This window comes from Oryzias latipes, chromosome 19, assembly GCF_002234675.1.
Source record: "Oryzias latipes chromosome 19, ASM223467v1".
NCBI classification, from domain to species: domain Eukaryota; kingdom Metazoa; phylum Chordata; class Actinopteri; order Beloniformes; family Adrianichthyidae; genus Oryzias; species Oryzias latipes.
The window spans coordinates 8,845,674-8,872,821 of NC_019877.2; the positions used below are offsets into that span (position 1 = coordinate 8,845,674).

General features: G+C 37.7%; 2 protein-coding genes across 10 annotated transcripts; both read left to right on the forward strand.

Moving 5' to 3' along the window:
• Nucleotides 1–1,508: 1,508 nt before the first annotated feature.
• On the forward strand, nt 1,509–7,662 carry LOC101162558 (major facilitator superfamily domain-containing protein 1). 2 transcript variants are annotated; one of them, XM_023949138.1, is made up of 13 exons: nt 1,509–1,640; nt 2,144–2,244; nt 2,828–2,937; nt 3,013–3,068; nt 3,156–3,299; nt 3,369–3,527; nt 3,616–3,731; nt 3,838–3,938; nt 4,942–5,053; nt 5,149–5,286; nt 5,530–5,669; nt 5,745–5,856; nt 5,938–7,662. In XM_023949138.1, the coding sequence occupies exons 1-13, from the start codon at nt 1,619–1,621 to the stop codon at nt 6,067–6,069; spliced, it is 1,443 nt and encodes a 480-aa protein (XP_023804906.1). In that variant the 5' UTR covers nt 1,509–1,618; the 3' UTR covers nt 6,070–7,662. The 2 variants fall into 2 exon arrangements, with proteins under 2 accessions (XP_023804906.1, XP_023804907.1); XM_023949139.1 differs by having other exon boundaries at nt 1,530–1,640; nt 2,230–2,244.
• Nucleotides 7,663–9,306: 1,644 nt separating this feature from the next.
• Nucleotides 9,307–26,733, forward strand: LOC101162790 (actin-binding LIM protein 1). 8 transcript variants are annotated; one of them, XM_011488121.3, is made up of 21 exons: nt 9,308–9,672; nt 13,464–13,607; nt 17,561–17,744; nt 17,816–17,922; nt 19,441–19,567; nt 19,955–20,048; nt 21,045–21,132; nt 21,230–21,285; nt 21,390–21,455; nt 21,874–21,951; nt 22,614–22,784; nt 23,094–23,123; nt 23,204–23,321; nt 23,445–23,522; nt 24,146–24,193; nt 24,302–24,366; nt 24,623–24,665; nt 24,771–24,778; nt 25,145–25,219; nt 25,470–25,550; nt 25,813–26,733. In XM_011488121.3, exons 1-21 carry the CDS (start codon nt 9,417–9,419, stop codon nt 25,924–25,926), a joined length of 2,031 nt encoding a protein of 676 aa, XP_011486423.2. In that variant the 5' UTR covers nt 9,308–9,416; the 3' UTR covers nt 25,927–26,733. The 8 variants fall into 8 exon arrangements, with proteins under 8 accessions (XP_020567714.1, XP_011486423.2, XP_011486422.2 ...); XM_011488120.3 differs by having other exon boundaries at nt 9,310–9,672; nt 24,143–24,193; XM_011488122.3 differs by having other exon boundaries at nt 9,310–9,672; nt 21,390–21,446; nt 24,143–24,193.
• The last annotated feature ends 415 nt before the right edge of the window (nt 26,734–27,148 follow it).

Consider the following 27,148-nt stretch of genomic DNA (forward strand, 5'->3'; position numbering starts at 1 on the left):
TTTAACCCTTGTGCTATCCTGGGCACTTTAACATTGGGAGTTGGGTCATCTAGACCCACTAGACAGTGCACTGAACCTTTTTTCTTCAATGATACATGAACCTCACTGGTTTCCATGGATTACATGAAATATTTCCACTTTATCCACCTTTGTCATGGTAGGAATAACACATCAATGTAAGGCGGGGGAGGGGGGGTCATCTAAGATTGCACAAGGGATATACAGTGTACGGTACTAGGACTAGGCTATTATAGTAATATAGATTTATACATTTCTGACTCAGTGACTGAACTTTTCTTGCAGGTTTCCGATGGATTCAGACTTAAAGAAGAAGTGGGCCTTAGCTATCACAACATCTAACCCAGATGAATCACTGTGGTATCGACTAGCAATGCAGTCTGGCTATGTTCAAAACATTTTGTGGAACAAGATTTTGATAAGACTGGCCAGACTGTTTGCTTGAAACCCGGCACAATACATTCTGTCTTACACAAATTGATCACTCACAGGAATCAGTAAGTCTATTGTTTTTCTTTTTTTCTTTCTTTTTTCTTTTAAGGATAAATCTGTTATTGACTTTTGGACTTGTAGAGTTATTATTGATTTATCATTATCATTTATTATGGTAATTGAATTACTATTTTTTTTTTATTAATTATTGATTTTATTATTATTATTATTGACTTATGTATATATTGTTATTATTTATTATTATTATTGACTTCCTATTGACTTGTTGTTAAATTACATGTCAAAGAGGTGTAAAACTTCTAAAAGTTTAGAAATTATTTAAAAAAAATTTCTGTAATAATTTTCTTATTTGTAAGAAGTCCTGCAACTATGCATTTTTCATTAAACTTTGGGCTCGTAACGCTGACTGTTTCTCTTATTTAACAACAAATGATGTGTGTATATATATATATACAAATATATTATATATTTATAGATATGTATACAAACATAAATATATGTAAATTATATAGAAAATACTTACCGGTAGATGCCACCAAAAGGCTATAGAAATATAAAGGTAAAAATGCTCCAAAAAGACTTGTAAATTTGATGTGAGAACTTGAAATATAGAATGTGAAAACTTGTGCATCAAAAATCTGCATCTGTGTGTCACTGTGATTTTTGATGCACAAGTTTTCACATTCTATATTACAAGTTCTCAAATCAAATTTACAAGTGCGTTCTTTTTGGAGCATTTTTACCTTCATATAGAAATGTCATGTGGGCGCCGGCGACCACACCAAGATGGCGTCACGCTCCGCCACCGTCGGCCAGGCTTCCCAAGCGGGCGTATCTCCTCTAGCGATAAAACTCTTTGGAATAATCTGTGTTAGTAAAGTTTTTATAAAAAAAGCATTTCCGGTTTGCGCAGATTTTTAAAAGAACTGTGCTGTGTTATTTCATTTGAATCCAACAGCAGCAGCACATCCGCGTGCTTTAGAGATCTGTCTGACGGAGCTTTCAGAAGAGAAGTGCCCCCCCCCCCCCCCCCCCAACGTATCCTGCTAACCCAGTGACACCGTCTGCTCGCTCATATAAACAACAGCAGTTTTTCTATGCATTTAACAGATTCATTAAACCTTTAACGAAAGGATTTCATTTCACAATGGTGCAGCCGGCAGAGAAAGGTACGTATATAACAGCCATTTCTTTAAAAAAAAAATAGGTTGATCTTTATTTAGCTGCACAACAAGCGTCTGTGGTACCTTTCAGTCAAAAATGTAGGTCACTGAGAGACTAACTCAGCATTTTTATGTTTTGAAAGACCTCATGTGACTTAAGTGTGAAAAGTTTACTTCATTTGGTTTTTCATTGTATACATGTGTCAATTATGACAATTGTTTTTTTGTTTTGTTTTTTTCTGATCAGCTGTTGCAATTGAATCTCATAAAAAAGATCTAGCATTTGTTTATAAAGAAGAATGTTTTCTTAAGCCGGATCTCTTTTTTTTTTTTCAAATCTGCAGGGTTGCATTCAACTGAGTGCATAAATGAATAATGGGTGCCCGAAATATGTACTTTTAAAGTTTTGAGACTTTTATTAAAGTTTAATTTCAAAATAAAGGCATATATGGTGCTTTTATTTTGTTTTCTGCCTGTTATTGATTATCTTACTTTTGCTGTTTCCCCAGCGTATTATCGCTTTGTTGTGCTGTTTTTTAACTGCCTGCTGACATTCGGCTCTTACTTCTGCTTTGACATGCCGAGTGTGTTGCAGGATCAATTCCAAGGGGTGAGTTCAACTCGAGTGAAAGTAGTGTTTGTTTATATTGTGTTTTTAACATGTTCTTGTGGCATTTGTCTGATAGTGGATGACGTAAAGAAAGTTTAGCATAAAATGGCATTTCTGAGTATTTCTTTATTTAAATCACTGTTAATCAGATCAGGAGCAAAAGCGCCATTGGAAGAAGCTTGTAGGCGTGACATAGAAGCTACTACGGCAAGCCACAAGCTCCCTGCTCCGCTCCATTCAGATGCATTCGCTTGCAGAAGACTAGATCCATGTACGTTTTTGTTTTCCTCGTCCGTGTTGGCTTCTGGCTCAAAACTGTAGAGCGGGAGAGCTCCTAGAAAAATATAGTTTTCTTTTTTTGTTTTTTCATTCAAGCCAAAAACGGTATAATCATAAATAAAGGACAAGTTTTTATGATGGATCAAAAGATGATTGGAGCTGGACTTTAAAGACGAAGAGGCAAACCAATCAAAAACTGATCTTGAGACCCGTTTAGTGCTCTTGTTTATTTTGTTGGAATTCCAAAGTCTGTTCAGCGTTTGTGGTTGGATGCATTTATCAGTCGCCTGTCTTTGTCTGATAGAATCTCACCTGCCCCAACGTGACTGTAATCAATGGAACGGTGGACTGTGTGCCGGGACTGGGGATGACCCCTCAGCAATACAACCTTCTTTATGCCATTTATGCTTGGACGTAAGCTGAACGGATTTATCTGCATGTGTACCAATCAAAAGTTAGTTTCCTCATTTGTGTTTCTGCTTTCACCAGGAACGCAATAGTTGTGATTTTAGCAGGATTCCTGATTGATAAGTTGGGAAATCGCTGTAAGTCTACATCTGTCTGCAAATATTTTTTTGTTTTTTATTTCTTTAAAGGTTGACATTGTTTTTTTTTGTTTTTTTTATTTCCAGTTGGGGTGTTTCTGTTCTCTTTTCTCTGTGTTTTGGGCTCTTCCCTTTTTGCGCTGGGTTCCCACTTCAAAGGAACCCCTTACCTGCTTCCTATCATGCTCACTGGCCGTCTGCTGTTTGGATCAGGGAATGGATCTCTGACCAGTAAGTACCCATAAGAGTCACGCCATCTCAAATGCTCCTAGCCTCCCCTCTGCTCTTCTTCTTCCTCAGTTGTTCAGAACCGCATCACGGCCTTTTGGTTCAAAGGGAAGGAGCTGGCTCTGGCCTTCGGCCTGACTCTGGCCTTTTCTCGCCTGGGGTCAGTCCTGAACTTCTTTCTCACTGAGAAGTTTGAGGATAAATTTGGGATGGAGTGGACCCTGTGGGGTGGTAGGTTTAAAAAATGGATTGAAACATTCATCAATTTAGCAGCGGTTTCTCCCAAAAACATGTAACATGGTGTCTTTGTGTTTTCTAGGAGCTCTTTTGTGTGTTTTGGGTTTCAGCTCTGCTATAATAGTGAGCGCTATGGACAAGGTGGGAATGAAGCAGCTGGGTCTAGAGGGAACAATGCAGGAGGCATCTCGAAAAGTGGTATGGCCAGATATTCTTGGAATCAAATGAAATAGTTTTTGATTTGTTGTGCCTTCTGTTTGGTTTTTATTTACCTGCTACTTCCTTGTTTGTTTGTTTTTTACAGCGAATTCAGGATGTCAAGCTTCTGTCTCTGAGATATTGGCTGTTGGTTCTCACCATCATGTTTTTTTACAATGGCATCTTCCCCTTTATCGCAGATGCCAGGTGAGTGTCAGGCGGCACAGAGGTGGAACGGTCAACCTCTAATCGGGAGGTCACTAGCTCAGTTCCCATTCTACTTGAACCCAGCCATGCCTTTGCTTCAAGCTACACGCACAGCAGGCATGTGTGGCGCGTTCAAGAACGTCCAAAGCACGCATTCTGGAACGCTCTTTTAGCACATGGTGTTCACACTGGACTGGAAGCTTGGTGTGAAATGTTAAAGCTGTACAATTCTCGCTAATTTCTCTCCGGGCTTTTTTCTTTACAGCTCTGATTTGATAGAAAACTGCATTTGATAATTTTTTCAGTATGACCAATTTTCAAACATTTGGCACTTCTGTGTTTGAAAAGGACGCTACCCGTGCGTCACTACTAAATCAAAATCCCTGACTGGTCAAAAGTCAACTGGTTTTAACTTTCAACACTACGTTTTGTACGTGCGTCCCGAAAACTGACTGGTTTTAGCCTGTGTGAAAGTAAGAGTTTTGAACGCATTTATACGCGTTTACTTGGACTTCTCAGTGGACGGGGTTGCTCAAATATGTGTTTCCGAGCCAGTTGTGAACATAGCATTATATGTGACTGTGAATGGGAGTTGTAAAGTTCTTTAGTCCTTTAATAAAGGTGAAAAAACACAATGAAAATTGTGTTTTTTGGTGTTTTTAACATGATATTGCGGCATTATTCTGATTGGAGGGAAAGAGGTGCTGTGTTGCTTTGCCACAACAGTCTTGTCCACAACTCTGAGAATTTTTGATGAACTCTTTCCACTCTGCAGAAACTAAGTCCTAGAAAACGACAGTTTTTTTTGATTTTGGCTAAAAACAGTATAATCCTAACAACAAAAAACCATTGGGGACGCTTTGAAAATAACTCTAAAGATGAACGGAGTGGGTCTTTAAGACCTATTACATTGATGGTTTTTATTTTTTAATTTAAGTCTACCATATTTATTTCCGATTTTCTATTTACCAACGCATTTGACATGCTTCTTCTGCCTGTCCAGTAAATTCATTCAGGATAAATATGGGAACTACAGTCAGAAGGAGGCGGCGTACGTGGCGGGAGCGGTTTACGACAGCTCTCTGGTCCTCTCGGCCAGTGTGGGCATACTTATTGTAGGTATTTTTGTTGCTATCCCGCATCCACCTATATCTACCCAGAGGGTTTGCTGCATGAGTGCGCTGAACTGTTTTAACCCTGTGTGTTGAAGGACTATGTGGGCCTGCGCGGGATCTTCGCGCTGACCTGTGCCGTCCTCACACTGCCTGTGTTTGGACTCCTGGCCTTCACCTTCGTCCCTCCTCTGGTTTCTACCATATGGCTAGGGGTTACATATTCCTTTGCTGCTGTAGGTTGTTTTGAATCATTACAGTGAACATAAATATGCAAAAATTTCTGTTTTTGATGTAACTACTAAAGGTGGCAGGAGGTATTGCACTTATTTTATTTAAAGTCAAACTTAATATTATAAAGTTTTGTGATTGTTAAGCATTTATTTGTAAGTTTAACCCCAAAACAATCAAAGTAAATCTTATTTAATACAAATTTTCCCATCATGTCTGTCTTATGACACCTTTCCTGTCTGCTCCAGGCTAGCATGTGGCCTTCCATCCCCCTTGTTGTACCTCAGGCCACTCTGGGGACAGCCATGGGCCTGGCCACCTCCATACAGATGGTTGGCATCGGGTTGTCTAACCTTGTTGTGGGACAAATATTGGGAACTCAAACCAGGTGATCAAAAGTTTCCTGAAGGTGAGTTTGTTCTACAGTTAAAGCTTGAGTTGTCTGTTTTTCCTTTTGATACAGTGAAGCGAGGATCCCACTGTGGCGCTGGAGGAGGATGATGATCTTCATGCTGGCTAATACCGTCAGCTGCATCGTGACCTCTGTGCTGCTCAACATCGTTGATTACAAACAGGTCTGAAACGTCAAGTTGTCCTTCGTTTAATCCCACTGAATATATTGTTTTCGTGCTGACCGGTTTTCTCGTTTCCTATAGGGAGGAACTTTGAACAAAACCACCAAGAGGTCACAGCAGGAAGAGAGGAACTCTGAACGAGAGCCTCTCATCAAAGCAGAGGAAGAGCAAAATGAAGATGATGGTGCTGTCAATTCTTCTATCAATTCATAAGTTGATTTTTAATTGATCCCTTTTAAAATTTGCCTTAAGTCTTAAAATCCAATCTGATTATTATGTTTTCTATATTGTCTTTTTTTTTCTTCTGAATTTTGCTCCATGAACACAACCAGCAGCCTTTTCGAAAGGTATTTATGGTAATACTTTGAAAAGATGTCGGCATTCTTTATCATTTCAATGATAAACTCCAGCAAAAATGCAAATAATATGTGCTCAGATTTTATGGAGACCCCTTCACATGCGAGTTACAGATTTACTAAAATAATATTATCAATGTAGTCACTTTATCATGGTTTAACACTTTTTGAAAAGATTTTTATGTTTACAGGTGGCACACGGTCACTATTTTGCACAAGCATGTTTCTGTTGCACCTCTTTTTGTGGGTTTGGGATTTTAATTGGTAAATCAGACTTTTAGATAGTTTCATATCCGGTTTTGGGCTAAATATGGTTTTTAAATTTCTTGTAAATCAAAATTTTAATTGTTTTTTTCTTTTAGTTATTATTAAAGTTTTCACAATAACCAATAAGATTTAAAATCTCCTTTTTCCGTTGGTTTTGACTGTTGACAGCACGTTGTGGAAGCCTTTTAGGAGTTTAGTAAAGCTTTGAATCTTCTCAGGTTCTCTGAACAAGTTAAGCTTGATGGAATGGAAGAACTTTGTCCTGTAAACGATAAGGGTTACTTTTACCTGCAGATGTCATTATACAAATGTATATAAACAGTATATCGCCATATGCTTGTTAATCTGTATTTCCTCTTGCTTCTAAATTGCTTCCACAATTGTGATACTGCCACCACCGTGCTTCATTGTATAATACTTTTGTCTAGCAGCTACCTTCACATTCTGGATAATGTGCTGTTTTTTCCCCAAAAAATATTTTTTCAAGAGTTTTGCAAGTGATTTTTATTTAGTAATGTCCACATATTTTAACTGTTAACTCTATAAGTTGGTTTTTATTCATTTCTGAACACTTGAGGTGTTTGAAATGGCTTTTTGTTTTTTGTTTTCTTTTTTTTTAGTCTGTTCAGGCGCCTGTTTGCTTCATCACAAAGTGTTGGTTATGAAATCTTGTCGTTGCTGGTTTACCTCTCTGAATTGCATTCAGTCAATTCTCTTAATTTCGTTTGTGTTTGAATTCTACATGCACATCCTGAAATTATCACTAAGTGTTCAGTAAATGTTTCTAAATGATCCAAAAGGACACAGATGCATTATCAGGACCTCCTTCAAAGTGTGTGTGTTGGAAAGTATCAATACTTTCCTAGGGTCAAATTTTGTTTGCGTTGCTCTGAAAAAGTGTGGCATGCATTCACAGCAAACAGAAGAGGAATTTAAAAAAGTCATGTTGTTCAGTTTTTTTTTTTATTGTTATTTTTCTGAATGCCAGTAAAGAGAAAACTATTGAGTTTTGCTCTTCCATTTTATCACGATTCATGACTTATTTTACACCTTAGTGAAAGAATGAGGTTTGTTTACTTGAATTGAACTTCCGGCTCAATTTTTACTGCCAGTCAAATATGAATGCATGTATTTCATGTGATTTTGTTTCTATGAATCTTCAAAAATAAAAAAATGAATTAGGTATTTGTATATTTTATTTAGAAGATTTTGCAAGCTCTGCTTCATTTTATATTTTTCTCCTGTCATATTTTTCTCTCCAGTAGGGGTCTGGTTAAAGAAAAATGTTCAACGGACTAAAAGTCAAGATTGAGCGTAAAATTTAAGAAATCTTTTTATTTGTGAAAAAGGCAATAATTCGGTATGAAGAAGACACTTCTTTGTGTATTTTAATTCAAAAATTGTTCAAGTACTAAATTTCACTGAAAACGAGGTACTTGTGTGTTTGTGGGTGTTAATCAGCCACTAGGTGGAGCCCCTTACACAATTGCAGCAAAGAATTGCTTATTTTGGCATCAAAAAGCAATTGGCAGCTGCTGTTTTTCAATTTCCTTCAAATAGCTTTAAAATGTCTAGGATCTTTTAGATTTATATCCTTTTTGATTATACTTATACTACTACTGTAGGTGCCATGAATCAAGTGTGGTCTTTCTTATGTTAAATGAATATAGATTTGTTTTTGGATTATAGGTAATTGTGTAGGTAATCAGCTGGTGGGTCACATGGTTGTGGGCGGTGACATTAATTGACTATAACTCACATGTGGTTTTTTCCCTGTGTAAGATGGAAGGGGGGGTGAGCTGGGTTGCAGTATTTTTTTGTTGACCGCTTCATGCTTCATATGCTTTTTGCGCTACATACGCTTTTGTGCTTTTCCCTTGATTCCTTGTTTTTTCTATTTTTGATCATAATATTACAAGTGAATTTAATTACCTTCATTTTCCATTATTAAAAACTACAAAAATACAAACTTCGTTATGCTCTATGGTTTTTGAGCGCGTCATTCAAAACCCGGACCCACCCAGCGTCAGCCTCTCAGTAACTGTTTGGTTTAGTCGCTACAACTACTACTACTACTAAATGTGTCTGCTATTTAGTCTTCTTTAATTGTGCGTCAGTATATGACTAAATACGACTTTCTTTCTGGATCAACCTCTAAAAGAAGGGATTTGTTGAAATGAAAAAAACAATTTTTTCTGTATTTTATTACATAAATTATTTTTACTTTTATAAGAAGCAGAGCTTTTCTTTTTCTTTCTGAGCAACCTTAAGTGTATTTTTGTAGAAAATGTGGCATGACACAGCACTTCAATTAGAGTTTTATAATTTTATCTAAGTCCAGTCTGCCCTTCAACAATGCTGCAGTCTTTATTTTCTTAAGCGCCATGACTTATGTTGTACTTAGAATGGCCTCTGGCTTTTCTCCCCAATTCTCTGCCTAAGTATGATGTAGTCTGTTCAAAGCACAAAGCCGACCGGTTTATTCTGATGTTTTCTACTTTTTTGCCCAGATGTCCCTGTTCTAATCCAAGCACTGATCAAATTGAATGACTTTTGCAGACACAGTGGACCAAAGCTTTAAGTAATATTCTTAAATCCATACATATCTTGATCATCCAATACCAGGGTTGGTCATAATCTTCTTAAACTTTCCCAATCAATTGTTTACTGCAATGGAAATCACATGTTAGACTCACTGGCGCTGTGGACAGAGGGATACCTGAGCAAGACGGCCAGGAATTTAGATCCTGCGTTTGCCATGAAGATGAACCCTAAAAATACACCTCACCTAATCTTCTTAGAGGGCTTGTGATAGGACACACAGAGTCAGAGAGCAGCTTAACACCTGGCATCCAAAAGAACTTCAGCTTGCTTGGCTCTGCTGCATGATTTCTACCTCAGAGTCAGTTTGTAGTCCGAAGTGCGAGTCTCTACAGGATGAACAGGCCGTCTCTTCTGAACCTCAACAACTTGGGGAAGATCTGTGGATCCAGCCAAAGCAATGACATGGTGGTTTTGGACCGGGTGAAGAGGAAGAACTCTGTGAGACGCATGTCCATCATTGAAGATGGGGAGCTTGCGGAGGTTCTTTACCTGATTCCGAAGCAGTCCATGATGGAGCAGCTGCCCTTCATCAATCCAGAAGACTACATCCTGTGTGAAAAGCTGGCAGGAATTCCTGCAGAGCTGTCAGGTGAATATCGCCTTTGAGAAGCTAAGCAGTTAAAAAATGTTATTTCTCTCAGTTGAATTACTTTAAAATATTCTACATTAGATTAACACTAATATACTTGATATGCACTCATCACAATCTATCTGTAAGCATTCATAAAGGATTGTCAGATTTTTTAAAAAGCATATTTTCTGCAAAGTACACTTGAAGTTTATTTTATCAATTGTACTTAAATATAAGCAAGTACACTATATAACATGTCGTGTAGGAAGTATACTAACGATATTTCTTCATGCCTAACTGGAACATTTTAAGTTTACAATATATAGATGGTATATAAAAGTACATTTAAAGTACACTGTCTCACTTTTAGTATAGACTCCGCACCACTGAGAAAAAACTTTTATTTGACTATAGATAACTTGAGTTATTAAAACAAACAGTGTTAAAAAAAACGTTGTTTTTTTCCTCCACTACACAGCTTTTTAAATTAGCACATGTCAGCGGCACACTCAGCTTTCTTTCCTCTCTGTGGATGAGGCCACAGATGAGAAGCTGCAGGGAATTTCACAGCCCGATCACCCACACATACACACACAAACACGCGGACCCCTTTGTGTTTTCGGACCACCCCTTTTCTCTTGGTGCAGCACCAGTTGGGTCGTCTCCTCACTCTGATCCGCTGCACTCCAACACACAGACCCGCAGACATGAAACAGAAAGGTAGACAGTCTTTGACTACTTTTTACTAAACCAACTTTTAGAAGGGAAACCTATCCTGAATGTGACATTTTGTGTGTTTAATTGTTAATTTAGCCTTTTTGAACCTGTTGGTTCTCAACTCTTGGCACTGAAAGTTCCTGAAAGGGAGTTATTGAAACTGTATGACATAACCTTTAAGTGGATCTTTTTCTAACTTACTTTGAGCTTTGATCCAATGTCACAGACAGTCCAGAACAAAAGGTTAGTGACAAGAATTCTGTTTGCCAAGTAGGTAGAATGCTTTGAAGAAAACCAGGAAAGGATTTTAAAAATAGGCAACAGACAGATGTGTTTTCTTTAGAGACCACAATGTGCTGCTGAGAGTGGAGTTACAACAGTAACAGCTACATCCCACCATGGAACGTCATAAATACTTTCCTATTATTTAATGGAACAAAGGGCTGCCAAAATAAAAGCCTCTCAGCACTCTGACGTCTGAAATTTTGATGACCTCGAGAGTTTGCAAATATTGTTGTACTCACACTCAAAACGATTGGTTATTTTTAGATTTAAATGTTTTTTATTTAACATTCTGTTTTTTTTATCATTCAAAATAAAATTAGAGGCATTTAAATGAAAAAAAAATACAGTTTTACTTAACAGGAAACTGCCTTTGCCATCTCTTCACGTAAAGTGTCTGCCAATTATTAATGTTCATCAAATACCCTTTAAAAGGTGTTTATTAAGAAGTTTTGACTTCCTCCACAGTAATCTATGTTCCGTGCTCAAATTTTACCATTGCAAAAAAAACGTGATTAAAGTTTGAACAAAATTTTTCTTTTTACTTCCACAAAAATAGATTTTAATCTAAAAGTAAACCGTTGAGCTAATAGGTATAAATAGATTCAATCAAGCTTATTTGAATGCACCCAGAGATAGAGATTTTTATAGAAAGCTGCAGGGCTGTGGGATGAAGGAGGTGTTGGGTTTCTCTCCATTTGCTGTCTTGCTAAATCTAACATTTGTTAATACCTAACACCCGATCAGCTTCACATTCAGGGAGAGACCAAGAAAGAGAAGAGCGGAGTTTGGATGCCAAGGAAAACATTTTTCTAAAGACTCCTCCTGCCTGTTTCGCCATTCTCATGAAAACGGTCACCATCAGTGTAAAAAAATGCCGTGTGGTTGAGAATTTTGTCCTATGATGGACAAAGGTTTTAAATAATTTGTTTGACTTTTGATCAGGATGGTGGGTTAACCACAACCATAACCATAATCCTTCTCTAAATCACACGTGTTATTTGTTTTGTAATACCCCACAAAAAGTTAGTTTATTCTGAGAAAAATTGCAACACATATTGAGGATCACTAGCTGTTGCATCACAATTCAAATCTATCTTTGTATTACAGCAGATGCATTGACTTGCAATTATCTAGTTTGTACTGCCCACTTCACTTGTTACCATAGTGACGGTGCTTTTTGTGATGTGGGACACACTTAAGCATGGTTTATTCAGCTTTTGTTGAAGGACAGTCAAAAAACATTACAGTTTAAGGTATTTGGTCATAAACACGCTGTAAGTCTGCACGTGTTGCCCTCCTGCAGCACTATCTCAAGCTGGTGAGACAGGTTTTCTTCTCTAATCTTTTGACTGCATGGAAACTTTCGAGATAATGTTTCTCTGTTTGTGCGGCTATTTGTATGCTGAGTGTCCATACGCTAGCAGCCAGAGCGCTTCTAACAAGCTGCATTCTTTTCCGTCTCTCTGCTGCTGGTCTTTCTGAGGACTTTTCAAGTATGCTGTGATTAGATTGTGCAGGCATCTGCATCATCTGCCCCCAAAAGAGGAGGATGATTAAAAAAAAGGCATGAATAAATTAAGAGTTTCCTTTGTTATAGTCTGAAACAAATGTTGGTGTATTTGAATTAAAAGTATCGGTATTCACATGAAATACGTAAATTATTATTAGGACAAGAACTTCAGGAGCTGTTTTGTCCACATTTTTTTCAGTTTGATACAGTTCTCTCAGACTGGAACCTCTTTTGAAAGATTATGCGTTGGTCTGTTTCTGCTAAAACAAATTATGCTGAAGAATGTAAAAGCTGGTGGACTGTTGTGAGGGATTGGCATTACATGAGCGGTTCATGGAAAAAGGAGGATAAATACCATTCTGATGGAGAAAAATTATGGGGTTTTTTAACGTTTCTAAGTATACATTAACCTGTAGCAAAGAATGAATATGTATGCCTAATTTTCAGATGCACTAGATAGATTTTTGTTTATTAATTACCTGAGTACCATAAATATCTTGAGAGATTTATTTTGAAGTGGTTTATTCTGAAAAAAAAATCTGTATTGTCATCATTCATACAGTAGAGGATATGTTCTAATAATTTCTCCAGTTTTGCATCACATCAACATTTTTATTTTGATCAATTATTTGTTTAAGGAATAAATTTCTTTTTTGTTGTCCCACTTTAAAACCAACTATTTTGCTTGTTAGCTGATAAATAGTTGAGTCTACAAGTGAGTTGTTTCACATCTTCCATCTATTGCCTTAGAAACTTCAGACTTAAAGAAAACACAGAAAAACTACAACAGATGTAATTTTGATTTAGAATTTTTATTTAAAAAAAAAAAGCATCATTTTTTAGTTCTGGTAGAAAGTCTATTCTGTTTCTGCAGAGCTTGGTCAGAAAAACTACTAACAAGCCTGTACTCAGATGAGAGAATCGACAAGAAAAAGAAAAATCCCATTATTTGGGCAATATCTTCATTGTACAATTCTCCTCACTTTAGTTCATCACTCACACATACTATACTGCCCAAAGATTGGGATTGTTTTGCATAATTTAGCTTGTCAATCCAAGCTCAGCAAAACAACACCTGTGTTCCAAGGATCTTTCTGTGGATGCGTGTGGGCATGCATGTGTGACCATGTGCAGCTAGAGGCCTGACTGACTGACTCACACCATGCTTAAACAGAAAAAAAGGGCTTTTTGAAAAAACACAGAAAACGTGTTTATTTTCAGAGTTGAACCCTGTCAGAGGCAAAACATGGGATCTAACACTGTAGTGAATTATCATTCACATTTTTCTTCCCTGCAGTTCTGCACATTCAGGATGGCAGTCAGCCCCGTCCCATGGCAGAAAAACAGGGTGTCCACTGTCTCAGATGCAGGGGTTCATGCAAAGGAGAAGTGCTGAGAGTCCAGAGCAGCTACTTCCACATCAGGTGTTTCACATGCAAAGGTGAGTCGTTATGCCCACTGGAAGAAGATAACATTCAAAAAATAAAAGAATATAAAATGACTGTCTTCATTTCCTTACTGACTTAAGTTATTCAGGCAATGTTAAGAATTTTTTTATAAGTTGGTTGGTCTCACAGTGACCAGGCCCTGGTTCAAATCCTTTGAACCAAATTAGTTGTTTAGATGTTGCCAGTGGCGCCACCAGGGGGTGGCCAGGGGTGGCCACGGCCACCCCTCTCCGACACCTGGCCACCCCAGTGGCCACCCCACCCCACTAGCCACTATAAGCAGCACTATAATAGGACCAGTTGTGCATTTCATCCCAAATGCACAGCCAGCAAGCGGGCAAGTCGCTCTGATCACCTAAACCGGCCCTCATCCCCTCCCCTCCCTGCTGCCTCTGAGTGCGCAGACATCTAAAGACGAGCCGTGGGACGCAGAAGATGTATAAGACGTAGGGTTCATTTCCGCGTTCGAACCCCCAGAGCCTCCGGGCCGGTTAGACAAAAGAACCAGTATCAGTTACTAAAGGTGAACTTTCTTTAGTACTGTTTCCTTAAGTCCAAAACGGCGACTGACCGCGTGTGTATGCGCTCCACACACTCACACGCGCTCTCCCCCCTCTCTTCCTGCATCGCGCGAGCACCAGTTTCTGCACGCACGCACACACACATGCGCGCGCACGCACTCACACGCGCACACCATCACACCTCCCAAAACACGACATTTCTTTTCATGCCTGTTAAATATTTTCAGTGGTGTCTTTTAACAATCTCTTTACTGTACTTTAGATCACCTGATCTGTATTTTGCGCAAATACTTGGTGCAAATACGGCACATCATCAGCGGTGGTGGATGTGCCATTACTTTTTATTAATATGTAAAAAAGTATGGCCCTGTCACACGCGCCTCTCATTTTTATGGCACTATTTAAGCACTGGTTGTTGTGTTACCACAACATTTTGATGGGTTTTTGTCCTGTTTCCACATAGTTACCTATAGTCATAGTTGATGCTTGTGTAAGTCAATTTTCAGAGAATGAAGAGAAATTCAACATATATTCTTATTTTAAGAAGAAAAGTACAGCAGAAGGAGCGAAAGAGATGGTAGGGGAGCAACAGAGGTGTAGGAAGATGAGAAAGAGCAGCATGATCCACAGCCAGCATGAATGACAGAAGAGAATGAGGAAGACGGCATCTGATGAGGGACAGTCAGCATCATTGCTCAGAGAAACAAGGCAGAACTCAGCAAAAAGTCTTCCACCTGTTTCTGGACCAACTGGTGAAGTTAGAATTAATGCAGTGTTTTTCAACCAGTGTGCCGCAGCGCACCAGTGTGCCGTGGGAAATTACCGTCATTAACTGATCTAAAACATTTTCCATCTCCAGGATTTCAGCTCTGTGTTCATCCAAACAGCCCCTGATAAAACACTTTGAAATTAGGAATATGAAAGATCGTAAATACTTTTTTCTTTGTGTTTATTTGATTCTATTAAAAACATTTTGATAAGAATGGGGGTACCCCGATTTAGCTGCAGTTTTAACTGTTTTCTGAAAGGCCCCGCCCCTTTTACTGTCTCCACCAATCATTCTAGGAAGCTTAATCACATGTCATCAGTCTGACCAATCAGAAGTGGCTAAAGTCTTCACTTCCTTGTTCTGATTCTGCTCATAAAGCCGCTCAGTTCCAAGAAAAGTACCAGATAAAGCTCGTCTTTAGTGGTGTAGCTTTCCACAGAATCCGGGATCAGACCGTGAAAAGTGAACAAAACAATGAAGCTCAGAGACGCTATTTTTGCGTTTGGCGGCTGTTTACATCTCCCATGATGCATTGGGTTAAAGTGACAGCGTCTCAGCGCACAATGAGTCTATCCTCTTAACGTCTTGTAACAACAACGAACACACATCAAACAGTTTTTGAATCTTTTCACTTAACTTTTATTACATCAGCTTTTTCTGCCACAATTATCACAAAAATGCATGTGAGATTGCAGAGGGACTGTAGATCAATACAGACTATGAGTTTTTCCTTTTTTTCTAAAAATTTTTTTACATCTTTTTTTGCTGGTTTGCCGCGGGATTTCTTTTAAGGTTAAAGTGTGTTGTGGCTCAAAAATGGTTGAAAAACACTGGCCTAATGATATCTACTAGAATTTACAGTAGTATCAACTATAAGTTAATGTTTTAGAAAAAAATCAGTAGGCATTTAACTTTCTGTTGATTTTCTAAAGGTTGTTTTACTACGTTTAGTAGAATGAATTTAAAAAATTTAGCTCATGGTTTTTGTGTGCCACCCCAAGATTTAATGTGGCCCCCTACCGGCCACCCCCATGAAAAATTTCTGGAGGCGCCACTGGATGTTGCATGTTCTCATCATGGAGGAGTGCGTTTCCTTTGAACTCATTGGCGTCCTCCCACAGTCCAAAAACATGCTCCGTTAGCTAATGGGTGACTAAATTGTCTCATAGGTGTGATTGTGGTTGTGTGTCTCTCTGTGGCCCTGCGATGGACCGGTGAACTGTCCAGGCTGTCCAGGTGATCCTGATCAGGTTTAGAAGATGACTGAATAATTATTGTACTGTACTTCAGCAGAACTAAAAAATAATAATAATAAAAACACCAATATCACAAATGTTTTCTGAAATTGAGTATAAAACAAAATGTCAGAGGAAACAACAACCCATGAAATGAAGCTTGCTAAACTGACGAGTCATGTGAGCTTTTATTACGCAATCATTCTTTTCTTTCAGAAGATTCTGGTGATTCATTAGTTTTAGTGTATTAGAAAACATTCTCAACAATGAGCTGTTGTCAGGTTCTTTTGGCTTCTCTGCTTGGTTTACATATTTTCTTCATCATGCTGTTGTTCCTACTAATCAGCTCCGACAAGCCTCCAGTGTTGTTTTTGTCTCGCCACATTATGCTGATGTTTGCAGGACAGAGAAAACAAAGAGACGTTCAGGAAAGGAGTTTTATAGCAGGAGAAGTAACTTAAATTTAAAGAAGACAGTCCAAAAAGTATGTTGTTGTGATTGACGGAAGAGATTTTACGGATAAACATTTAACTGGGAGTAGTGTGGAGACAGGAATAGAGCCACACACAACTGTCTTCGTGTGTTTGGCAGGCTCAGAAGGACAGGGCAGGTTTGACCGTATCAAATGTCCCCAAACAAGCTTTAGTGACAGGAACGTCAAGAGCTAGTCAGCTTGCTGTTCAGTATGAACGCTCCAACACAATTAGACAGAAGCTGAACCAATAACGCAAGGCTAGGTGGGGTAATATACATTTCAGCCGTTCTATCTCACAATATTTACGCACATTTAATTAACTCAGCTAAAACTACTAAAAATTAAAACTTACAATGAACAAAAAATGCATTAAAAAACAATTGAAAAGTACAGTTATGGTCAAATTAAGGTTAGTTTATTCCATGGCAAACTTATTTTATGTTTTATTGTTCAAATCAAATCAATCTGTATTTATTTACCACTTTGCATACCGGGTAGTAACACAAAGTGCTGCTGTGTACTGTTACTGTTTTTGTTGTGTCCTGGCTATGATCTGAACCTTCTGGTTCTGTAGGGGATCCCAGTTGTCGCTGGAAGTTTTCCACCATTGGATACTTTTGGACTCAAAATTCTAAGTGTGTCCATAGTCTTTATCCTAAACATCTTCTACATTTCCAGCCCTTTTGTTGGCAACGTCATGCTTACATTTAAAATTCATTTGCATGTTTATTCGCTTCTCTTTTTGACACTAAATGCAACACAAGCCCATAATAAATGATGGGCTTACTCCCATGCTGAATATAAAACAAGGCAGTGTTTTCATAAAAATGTCTACTAGAAAACTCCTGAACTTAATTCCCAATCCTTGTTTAGCTTAGCCTTCAGCTTTAAAGATAGTGTTTTAGTGTCACATTGTCCCATGGTGTTCTAACCATTATCTCTGCAGTGTGTGGCTGTGACTTGGCCCAAAGTGGCTTCTTCATGAAGACCGGGGAGTGCCTCTGCCCTCTGGACTACCAGCGGCTTCATGGCACGCTGTGCAATAACTGCGGAGAATTTGTGGAGGGCGAGATGGTCACTGTCTTAGGAAAAACCTATCACCCAGCATGCTTTGTGTGCAGCATTTGCAAGTAATTAAATCACTGACATTTCTGCCATTTTTATATAAATGGAAGTTTGTTTAGTAACTGTGTTTCCTCAGGCAGCCTTTTCCAGCCGGAGACTGCGTCACCTTCAGGGGAAAAGACTGCCTCTGTCAGCGCTGCGTTGAACCTGTATCTCCTCCAAATCAAATCACCTACCCCAGCTGTAAGTGCATTCACATAAATTTTTTATCTAGAATGATATAAAGAAGAAAAAAAAGACACCAAACAAATGCCATGACCCCTTAGAGTCCCAATCAGAGTGGAGATAATCTACTGAAAACTGGCCTGCAAACAATTGTGGGACGGCCACCTGTTCATTATGGCCAGCAGCAGTCCTGAGCTATCAGAACAGTTTCTGCAGATCTTCTAGTATCCGGTGAAAAGGAATTTTTGGCATCACAGTAGGAGTAACCGTCCAAAATGGGGCCAAAATCTCTTCAAAATCCGGTAATGAAACCAAAACACATGCGATGGGGATATCCCAAAGAAGTTTTGAAATTATTATGGGACCTATGTACCTAAAAAAGTAGCCGTTTTTTGGCAATTTTTATGTTTTCGCATTATATGGTAAAAGAAAACTTTTGTTCAAGCGATTTTCACAAAATTTCATACACACGCCGGCACCGCCAGCATCAGACTAAAACCACAACTGAAGTTTTGTTGACCTTTGACCCTGGGGAGAGCCCACCATCTTAAATTTTCAGAAAGAAACAAAAAATTCAGTACTATCTACAAATTTGAACTCCTACTAGGGATTTCAATCTATCGCCTCCCAACAGCTCGATCATCATTGGAAGCTACTTGATAAAAATAATAATTTTAAAGTTTGTAATGTAGAATTTAAACAGATTTAGAGTTGCAAGCTTGAAAAAGTGGCATTTTCCCTTTGCTCACATATTTTTTATCAGAATATTGTGAAAATGTAATTTTAATCATTGGCTCAAGATGAATAAAACTATTTGACGTACAATATAAGCATTTTAGGATTGTTTACTTAAAACCTCTGTTGCCAAGAAAATCCAAAAGTTTGTTTCTACTGATTCCTCTTAAAATGACGCCCCTGTTCGGCACCCCCAGGCACCCAAATAATAAAATGGTTTCTACGGACATAGAAAAGTAATTTTTTTGAAAAATGTGTTGTTTTTTTAATGAATTTATCACATCTAACTCGGATTAAGGGGGCAGGGGCAGAAGGGGAGAGTGAGGGGCGGGTGATGTCTGCTTCACAGAACTTCTCACTGCTTTAATTTTACTTTTATTCTTGGACTCTTAAATAACATCTATGTCACAAGTTCAAAAGCAAAACTGATACAAAAAAAGAAAAACGATATATTTTATAGTTAAATAAAACAAACAATATCTTGACTCTGTCTGCTTCCAATAATTCAAGCAGAGACCTGATTATTCACCACCTGGTGTGTCCTTTTTGAGAATTCCTACAATTATTTCTTTTAGGTTGACAGAGTAAATCTTTTGGCTCACTTCCCTCTTTACTACAACAGGGAGGTACAGAATTAACTCAGCTCAACCAAAGATTACAGACCCAGCTGGGATCAACAAAGGATTCAGACTCATTAAGCCTGCAGGAGGATCTCTCTGCAGAACTGTACTCAGATGCATGATAAAAAAGAAAATCCTATGGAAAAAACAGTAAAATGGCTTATGTGGTGTCATTTTGCAGACTGTGCAGGCTGTGGCAGAGACATCAAGAATGGCCAGGCTCTGTTAGCTCTGGGGGGTCAATGGCATATTGGCTGCTTCAAGTGTACAACCTGCAGGAAGGGACTGAGTGGGGAATACATCAGCAAGTGAGTGGCAGTTCCTCATCTACATGTGTTCATATTTATAGTCATCTTTATTTATTTTCTTACAGTGGGGCAAACAAAGTAGTAAGTCAGCCACCAATTGTGCAAGTTCTCTCAATTAAAAAAATGAGAATACTTACGGGTACTTTACCCCATCATTTACAATTAAATTCTTTATAAATAAATAAAAATGTTTTTTTTCTCATTTTATCTCTCATAGTTGAGGCATCCCTATGGTTAAAAATCACAGGCTTCTCTCATCTTTTTAAGTGGGAAAATTTTTCACAATTGGTGGCTGACTCAATATTTTTTGTCCCATTGTATTTTTTGAAAATTCCAAAAATACCACAAAAGTTAGGAATTAAAAGTGACCAAGAATGAATCTTTCAGAGATGGTGCTCCATACTGCGAGAGAGACTACCACTCTCAGTTTGGGGTGCAGTGTGAAGCATGCCAGAAGTTCATAACAGGAAAAGTCCTTGAGGTGAGGCTCACCTAAGATGTTTGTCACTGTTTTATCTTTTTATTTTTTTTACTGATAATAAGTCAATGTCTTTATTCTAAATATAAAACAGGTTAAAAATGGAAACTGTAGATATTTTTAACAATAACTTCAGTAATGTCTGGCATATTAAAAAGTGGACATGATAGTTGGAAGTGAATACCTGCGATGGAAAAGCGAGGGCAACCCTCCAAGTCTCTCTTGCTCAACTCCAAGACCTAGTCTGCTGTACAGAGCGGAAACATGGACAAAGAAAGCTACCATCAAGAAACTACAGACATTAAGCAAATCCAGTCTGAGAAGAATCCTCAAGATCCATGAGCTTGATACCATCAGCAACACAGAACAAACCATGCACCAGTGGAAGAGTGGATCAGAGAGGAGTAGATGGAGTATCTTCCACATCATCAGGCCCTGATCCGAAATCCCAGGAGAAGAAAGAATGAGGAAGACCTATGAACAGGTGAAGATGGGACCTGGAGGCTGTCATCAGGCAGACCTGTCTCACCGGGAGGCAGCAAGAAAAAACTTGCCCAGGACAAAAGGGGATGGCGAGTTGTTGATGGGCTATATGCCAAACCAGGGATACAAAGGATGCTGATAGTTACTGCAGAGCAAGGAAAATATGTGTCTGGAGTTTCAAAACCAAATTAAAATAGCAGGATAACTTTATGACAGTCTAATGTTTTTGAAACAAGAATGAATGAAATAAATTTAAAAAAAAAATACAAACTTTATAAACTCCAAGTCAATTCAAATGAAACAGCTGCTGAAATCGAACTTTAATCTTGAATAAAAATGTCAAACATAATTAATCAATTCTATTTTATATATTTTTTATTTTACGAATATGTATATTTTTGCTTTTTACCGATTTAAATCTAACTGTGGACAAATCTACAACGACTTTTCCCAAAAACGGAATCAGTCTGTTGATAAAACTGTCTTCAACCTTCTTTCTGTCTACTTCCATTGAAGGCCGGGGACAGAAACTTTCACCCCAGCTGTGCAAGATGCAGCCGATGTGGTGACGTTTTCACGGAGGGAGAAGAAATGTTTCTATTAGGTCAGTTTGACATGAACTTATTTGTTATATTTGTACAAGTGCCAGAGACAGCGAAGCATGTCCACATCAGAGCTGACAAAGGTCTCTGCTTTTACAGGATCAACTATTTGGCACCCGCATTGCAAGGACGGCTGCAGAAATGACGTTTTTCGGGTAAAGCCTCAAAACTACTTAAAACATCAAAACCACAAAATGTATACCAGGATTTATTTTTTACAAGATGGTAATGTGCTGCCACACACTTTCCTCCTTCCTAGGCCAGCAGACCAAAAACACCCTTGCTAGATTTCTTTTTCCCTCCTCGTGAACTGAAGGTTTTTATTGTGAGCCTCTATAGACTGGTGGATATAGAGATTGAGCCGGCTGCTGTGTTTTTTGCTTGTTTTATGTGCAGATTGACCTGGTTTTACACTAAAACTCAGTCTGTGCTGACGAAAGCCCTGCTTCCTGTAGAGCCTATTTTCTCACAAAATTGACAGAAGTTTCAGTCAGTAGTAGTTAGTGAATAAACTTTGTTGCTGCATGCAAATTTGTGTCAATCTTTACTTTTAACACAAGAAAATGTTTATGTTGTATGATTTTCAACATTTTCTGGTTGTCTGATCCCATTGTGCAACAAGAAAAGGCTTTAATCTATTAAAATACTGAGTGCTTCAGTGCTAAAAGGAAACCTGGTTCGGCCTTTCAGCTAGACGATGTAAAAAGATGTCTGCTAAGCTGATGCTGTGTACTGTTTTTCAGCCCAACAGGTCTTCCTCTGAAAGCTCCTGCTCCAGGCCGGGTTCGTGCACTCCAGGAAGTCCAGGTCGAACCATCTGCGTAAGCCTGCCTCCACCTGTCTGTTCGACACATCTAGCTCAATTGCCACCACAAGTTTCAACTGTATGCCTTTATTCCCACAGGGGAGTCGCATGGACAAGTCACTTTCACATGATAGTAATTTTTGACCGTAAACAAAAAGCCAGAGTCAAAATCCTTATTTCTTCAGTGTTTTTAATGTTTGTTTTTTGTCACCTTGACTGATCGGAATTAGATTAGTGAGAGAAAATGTTGTTTCAGTTTATTATAACTGCAAAAAATGACATTTTCTCAGTTTATTTTGTCAAAATGCTTAAAGATTTTAAATTAATTGGAAAAAACAATATTTACTTTTAGTGTCCTTCCTTGCACCCAGCTTGTTAGCATCCTCGCCTCCTCTGCTGGTTTATGAAAGAGAATAAACTTTAAGCCTTTTCAAACTTCTTTGAATGCGAGCTAAAAGCATTTGAGTTCACAAAGATAGATCTTTGAATAGAACCGAGCAAATCTGGTCACCCTGTGTGCCAAAGACAACTGTCGTCTTATAGGATTAAAGTTTTATTTATTCCTTCCGTGATGTCATATAGAACCTTTTTATGTTTTCTCCTACACCTAAATCCATTCTGTCTCCTGTCCTCTGTGCCCTGCTCCCCAACCCTATATCCTCCTCTTTCCTCCTTTAGGCCAAAGTAGACAATGAGGTCATTGATTACAGAGACTTAGCAGCAATTCCCAGAGTCAAGGCTATATTTGATATAGAGCATCCTGATATGATATCTTATAAGTCAGTGAACAACAGATCCGATACTTTCGACAAAAAGGAAACGAAACAGGACAGACAAAGCCCTGCAGAGGTAACGTGGTGCTTTCACTGACATGTCATTTTTGTTGCTGTTTTACTGAACTGATTATTTTCATGTTTGAAAAGACAATGATTTGCCAAAAGTGCCTCCAGATACCAAACTTTTCGTTTCTGAGGTCTGACTTTTTGTGAAAATTTGTTTACTGTCTTAATGTTAAGTTAATCTGAACTAATTGTTGTTTTTGTGTAACAAGTCTTTCACCTGAAGTCTCCTGCGATTACAATACTGTCATGTTAATGTTATACTCCCTTTTTGGTTCTCTAAATGTTTTTCTTTTTCTTTTGCTGTCTGCTTGTTTAGTCTCGGGAAAGCATCTCTAAAACAGCAGAGGTAAATGTCCTCTTCTGCTCACTTCCTCACTCAAATTCTGCTTCATTCGCAGATTTTTACTCTGTTTTGAATCTTTGAAGGAGCGCTTTGAAGCGAGAACAGGGAAAGGGAATGGATCTTTTGGAGGTCAGACGCCCCACTTTCACCACAGCTACACTCCCACTCTTTCCAGATCACCACAGCACTTCCACCGACCAGGTGAGGAGAAAAACTGACCTCAAATACCAAAGATTGTGCTCGATCACACCTTTCCTTTTTTACCTTCTTCCTCCACATCACCTCTTTCTCCTTCCCTCACCGTTTTGGAATGAAAACGCATAGTGCTTTCTCCTCCTTTACTCCGGGGACAAAACTCCCCAACTCCTCCTTTAGGTCACCACTTTCCCTCTAAAACTACAGGTAAGCACAATCCTGCAGCTTTCCTGCTCTGTTTTCATCAGTCTTAACACACTAATAACAGAGATGCTGCAAATCTGCTGATAACATGTTGACAATCACAGCACTGCTGAATAGAAAAGGACAGGTCATCTGTTTTCCTCCCCTGGAACCTTTCTGCCCTCTGTTGTTCAAACTTCAGAAGACAGCAGGTTTAACAGACTCCTACAGCTGGCTGAAGAACATTTTTCCCTTTTAACCTTCTTTTATTTTAAGGAATTCACTAAGTCTTCTCCTGTTTTTGTATTGACTGATGTATTCAGTTCACTCCCGCATTCCTCTGCGGCCTTGTTTATTTATAGCTGTGCGTCATTTTCCTTGTTTGGATGAGACATGATAAGCTCTGACCAGGAGTTGCTAGCATGTGTTGTCACTGGAAGTCAACATCACTTATGAAACACTAACAGATCAAAGAGCTTTGATGCTTTTCCTGAGTGCAGAATTCAGTATTTGTCAGATTCGGTGTCACGGGAAAAAAACAGCATTTTCAGAGATCGAAGCTTTTAAAAGAAATAATAATAATAATAATTCATCCCAGAATGCAATGCTCCCAGCTAATGTTAGATTTGTGTTTCTTTTTTCAGCAGATGAAGGCTTCGATATGTACAAAAGACCTCCAATTTATAAGCAACAAGGTAAACGGTTTCCTGCACCATTTCCAAGACTAAATCAATAAATGAATAATAACTTTTTGGGTATTTTTTTTTATATTAGACCAGTCTTTTCTTTCTGTTTCCAAACAGATCCAAGTCCATCTGTTTCTCAAACAAACTCCTTGCCAAGATACAGTCACAACTTCCTAAGTCTGGTAAGAGCTGGAAATTCAAACAACATTTGATTTAGGGCTCTGGAATGTGACTTTTTATTTTGAAGCATTGCCAGATTTTGTACAAATCCACTTAGCTAGTAATCCTTATTAATTGTTAATTTGTCACAAAAATACCAAAAAAGGTTTTAAAAAGTTTTTTTTGTTTTAGTTTCATTAGTGCATAAACACATTTTTAAAATAACTTCTTAAATGTTACGCTTTACAGCTGTCCTCATATAAATTCTCTTGTTTTAAGCCTCAATCAGCTGATTTCTTCAGCCGCAACACTGAAATATTCAGTAAGTTGAAAAACACCTTTCTTTTTTGATTTATCAATTTCTTAATGTTTATATTTGGTGACTAATGAGATTTCTCCATGCATTACTCTTTCCTTTCCTGCTTAGGCTTCAAGGTATGTAGCCACTGACATTTATGGGTACATGCATCTTTTGCTTGAAAGGTTTTTTTCTTGCATCTGCATGGTTCTGGATTTTTAGGTTTACGTCTGCTCGCAGTTCTGTTTTCTGTATTAGTGTCTATTTATTTGATTCAGAAATGATTTATTTTGTTACATTTTCTGTAAATACAATTTTGTGAGCAGAAACTAAAAGAAAAAGGCCTTTAAAAAGTCAAATTAAATCCAAAACATTATTTAAAAAAAGAGACAACAAAAACACTAACAATTCTATAGTTAACACTTATGATTTTGGTTGAATTTAATTTGTTGGCTTTTTGCAGAGAATAATGCTGCAATATCTGCATGTGTTTGGTTGTGTAGCTTCCCCATGATGAATTGATTCCATTAACACAAATGGAGAGAGGAATGTCTATGCCTAATTTGATGGATCCAAAAGCAAGTATAACATATCTACGTGTGTGTGAAAAAAACAAAGTCTGGTTTTGCAATTCAACTTTTGACTTTATCAACAAAATTAATTTCTTTGTCACTTTCTTAGTAGAACCTCATACTGAACATATAATGTGGCTTAAATTAATTTATTTTCATCCATTTTTTTAATGTTGCTACAAGTAAAAAAAAAAAAAAAAAAAACGTCATATGTTTTTGAATTAAAAAAATGTTCGTCGTGGTTTTGTGTTGTTAGGTGTACCCTTATGAAATGCTCACTGTTGCAAATCGAGGGAGAGTAAAGCTTCCCAAAGATGTTGACAGGACAAGACTCGAGGTACAGAACCAAATTTGAATCCAATGCAACTTTTTCTTTTTCTGTTTTTTAAAATTGAAGCTGTATAATTTATTTTTGATAAAAATGTGCACATGTGATGTTGTAATTACAAAAATAAAATAATATCACTCATGAGGTAGCATTCTAGGAAACATTGTGTAACCTTTGTTGTTACAGTAGGTTCATTTCAGCCTAAAAGGGAAAACAATTGCCTTTCTGCATTATTATATCTTTTTCATTCTGTTCTGTTTCTTGTTTTCAGCTTCATCTCTCTCCAGATTCCTTCTTTGAAATCTTTGGAATGAACATCCAGGAATTTGACAGGCTTCCGCTTTGGAAACGAAATGACATGAAAAAGAAAGCAAACCTCTTCTGAAAGCGGCCTGATGCTCAGTTACTGTTTCGATTTTCAGTTCTTTATGGTTCTTATAAAAATACGATTATTTTTTTGTGTCTGGCACAAGATACTTCTTGAAGAGAGAGATTTACTTCAGACCTTTTTGAGAACAGGAGAACTCAACATGAATGAAAATTGTTTAGTTTGGATTTTTTAGTTTTGAGCAAAACTGCAAGATAAATATCTTCCTTTTTACAGTTTGTGTCCTCTATCTGCCTTTTGTTAACTGTCTTTCTCTTAAATAAGTGATCCTACTTGCAGCACATAACCTTAACTGCTCACCTACAAAAAAGCAACAACACATTGTTCTTTTAATTAACCACTGTAGAATTTATAAAGGAAAATTGTCCAACTTTATTGTGTGATTAGCGAAAACATTTACATGATAGGGTTCAAAAAGCAATAATGAAATACTAGTTTGTCTGTTTTTGTTTTTCAAACCAACCTTCTCTGTTGGCCATTATAATCTAAGAAATAGCAATCCTTATTATTAAATACGTACATAAATGAAAATGTCTTTACTTTAGTGGTTGAATTTGCAGTGTGTTTGTTTATGGGACACGCAAAAGCTTTTACAATCATAAATATGAATATATTTATATTTTAAGGTAGTTATTTTGCTTTTTATTTCCATTTTAAGTTCTTGTGGTAAATATGACTATGTACCATGTATATCTACCCAGCACTGCCAACTCAAGCGCCCTAAATAAATGCTTGCACTCTTTGTAATTTGTGATCTTCACTTTGAAAATAAACAGTTTTTCAGCTGGTTTATTAAACCTGGAAGCTATGCATTGTTTTAATTTCAGTTTTCCTGAAATAATTCCACTTTTTGTCTCAGACAGGTATGTTTTCTCCCATACCATTTTATTTAAACCAGGACACAAAACATTCAGCTTAAAAGAAAAGTATTTGATCACAAGCAGAAGTCAGCTTGTGATCCATACTCTTTCTATTAAGATGTTAGCACAGGTGAGAGTTGAACCCATTCCCCTTTCCTCTCACTGAATATTTCTCGTCTCAAACCTTTTTTCGTCTCATCCATTTCCAATTTAGACCAACAGATGATGCTGTAGAGTCTGAAGTTTGCAACATTTTTTCCACGAATAAATAAAAGCATCTAAAAAAACAAATCATATACTATAAACCTTTTTAAGTATGTAGTTGAGATAGATATTTTCAACAATTACTTGTGTTATCT

Bases quoted from the DNA above. Each gene is read 5' to 3' on its own strand.
- LOC101162558 (XM_023949138.1), top strand. From the start codon at position 1,619: ATGGTGCAGCCGGCAGAGAAAG. The intron at 2,938-3,012 runs GTAAGCTGAACG...TGCTTTCACCAG, and splicing joins TATGCCATTTATGCTTGGAC to GAACGCAATAGTTGTGATTT. The intron at 3,528-3,615 runs GTAGGTTTAAAA...TGTGTTTTCTAG, and splicing joins GGAGTGGACCCTGTGGGGTG to GAGCTCTTTTGTGTGTTTTG.
- LOC101162790 (XM_011488120.3), top strand. From the start codon at position 9,417: ATGAACAGGCCGTCTCTTCTGAACCTCAACAACTTGGGGAAGATCTGT. The intron at 23,124-23,203 runs GTAAATGTCCTC...GAATCTTTGAAG, and splicing joins GCATCTCTAAAACAGCAGAG to GAGCGCTTTGAAGCGAGAAC. The intron at 25,551-25,812 runs GTACAGAACCAA...TCTTGTTTTCAG, and splicing joins TTGACAGGACAAGACTCGAG to CTTCATCTCTCTCCAGATTC.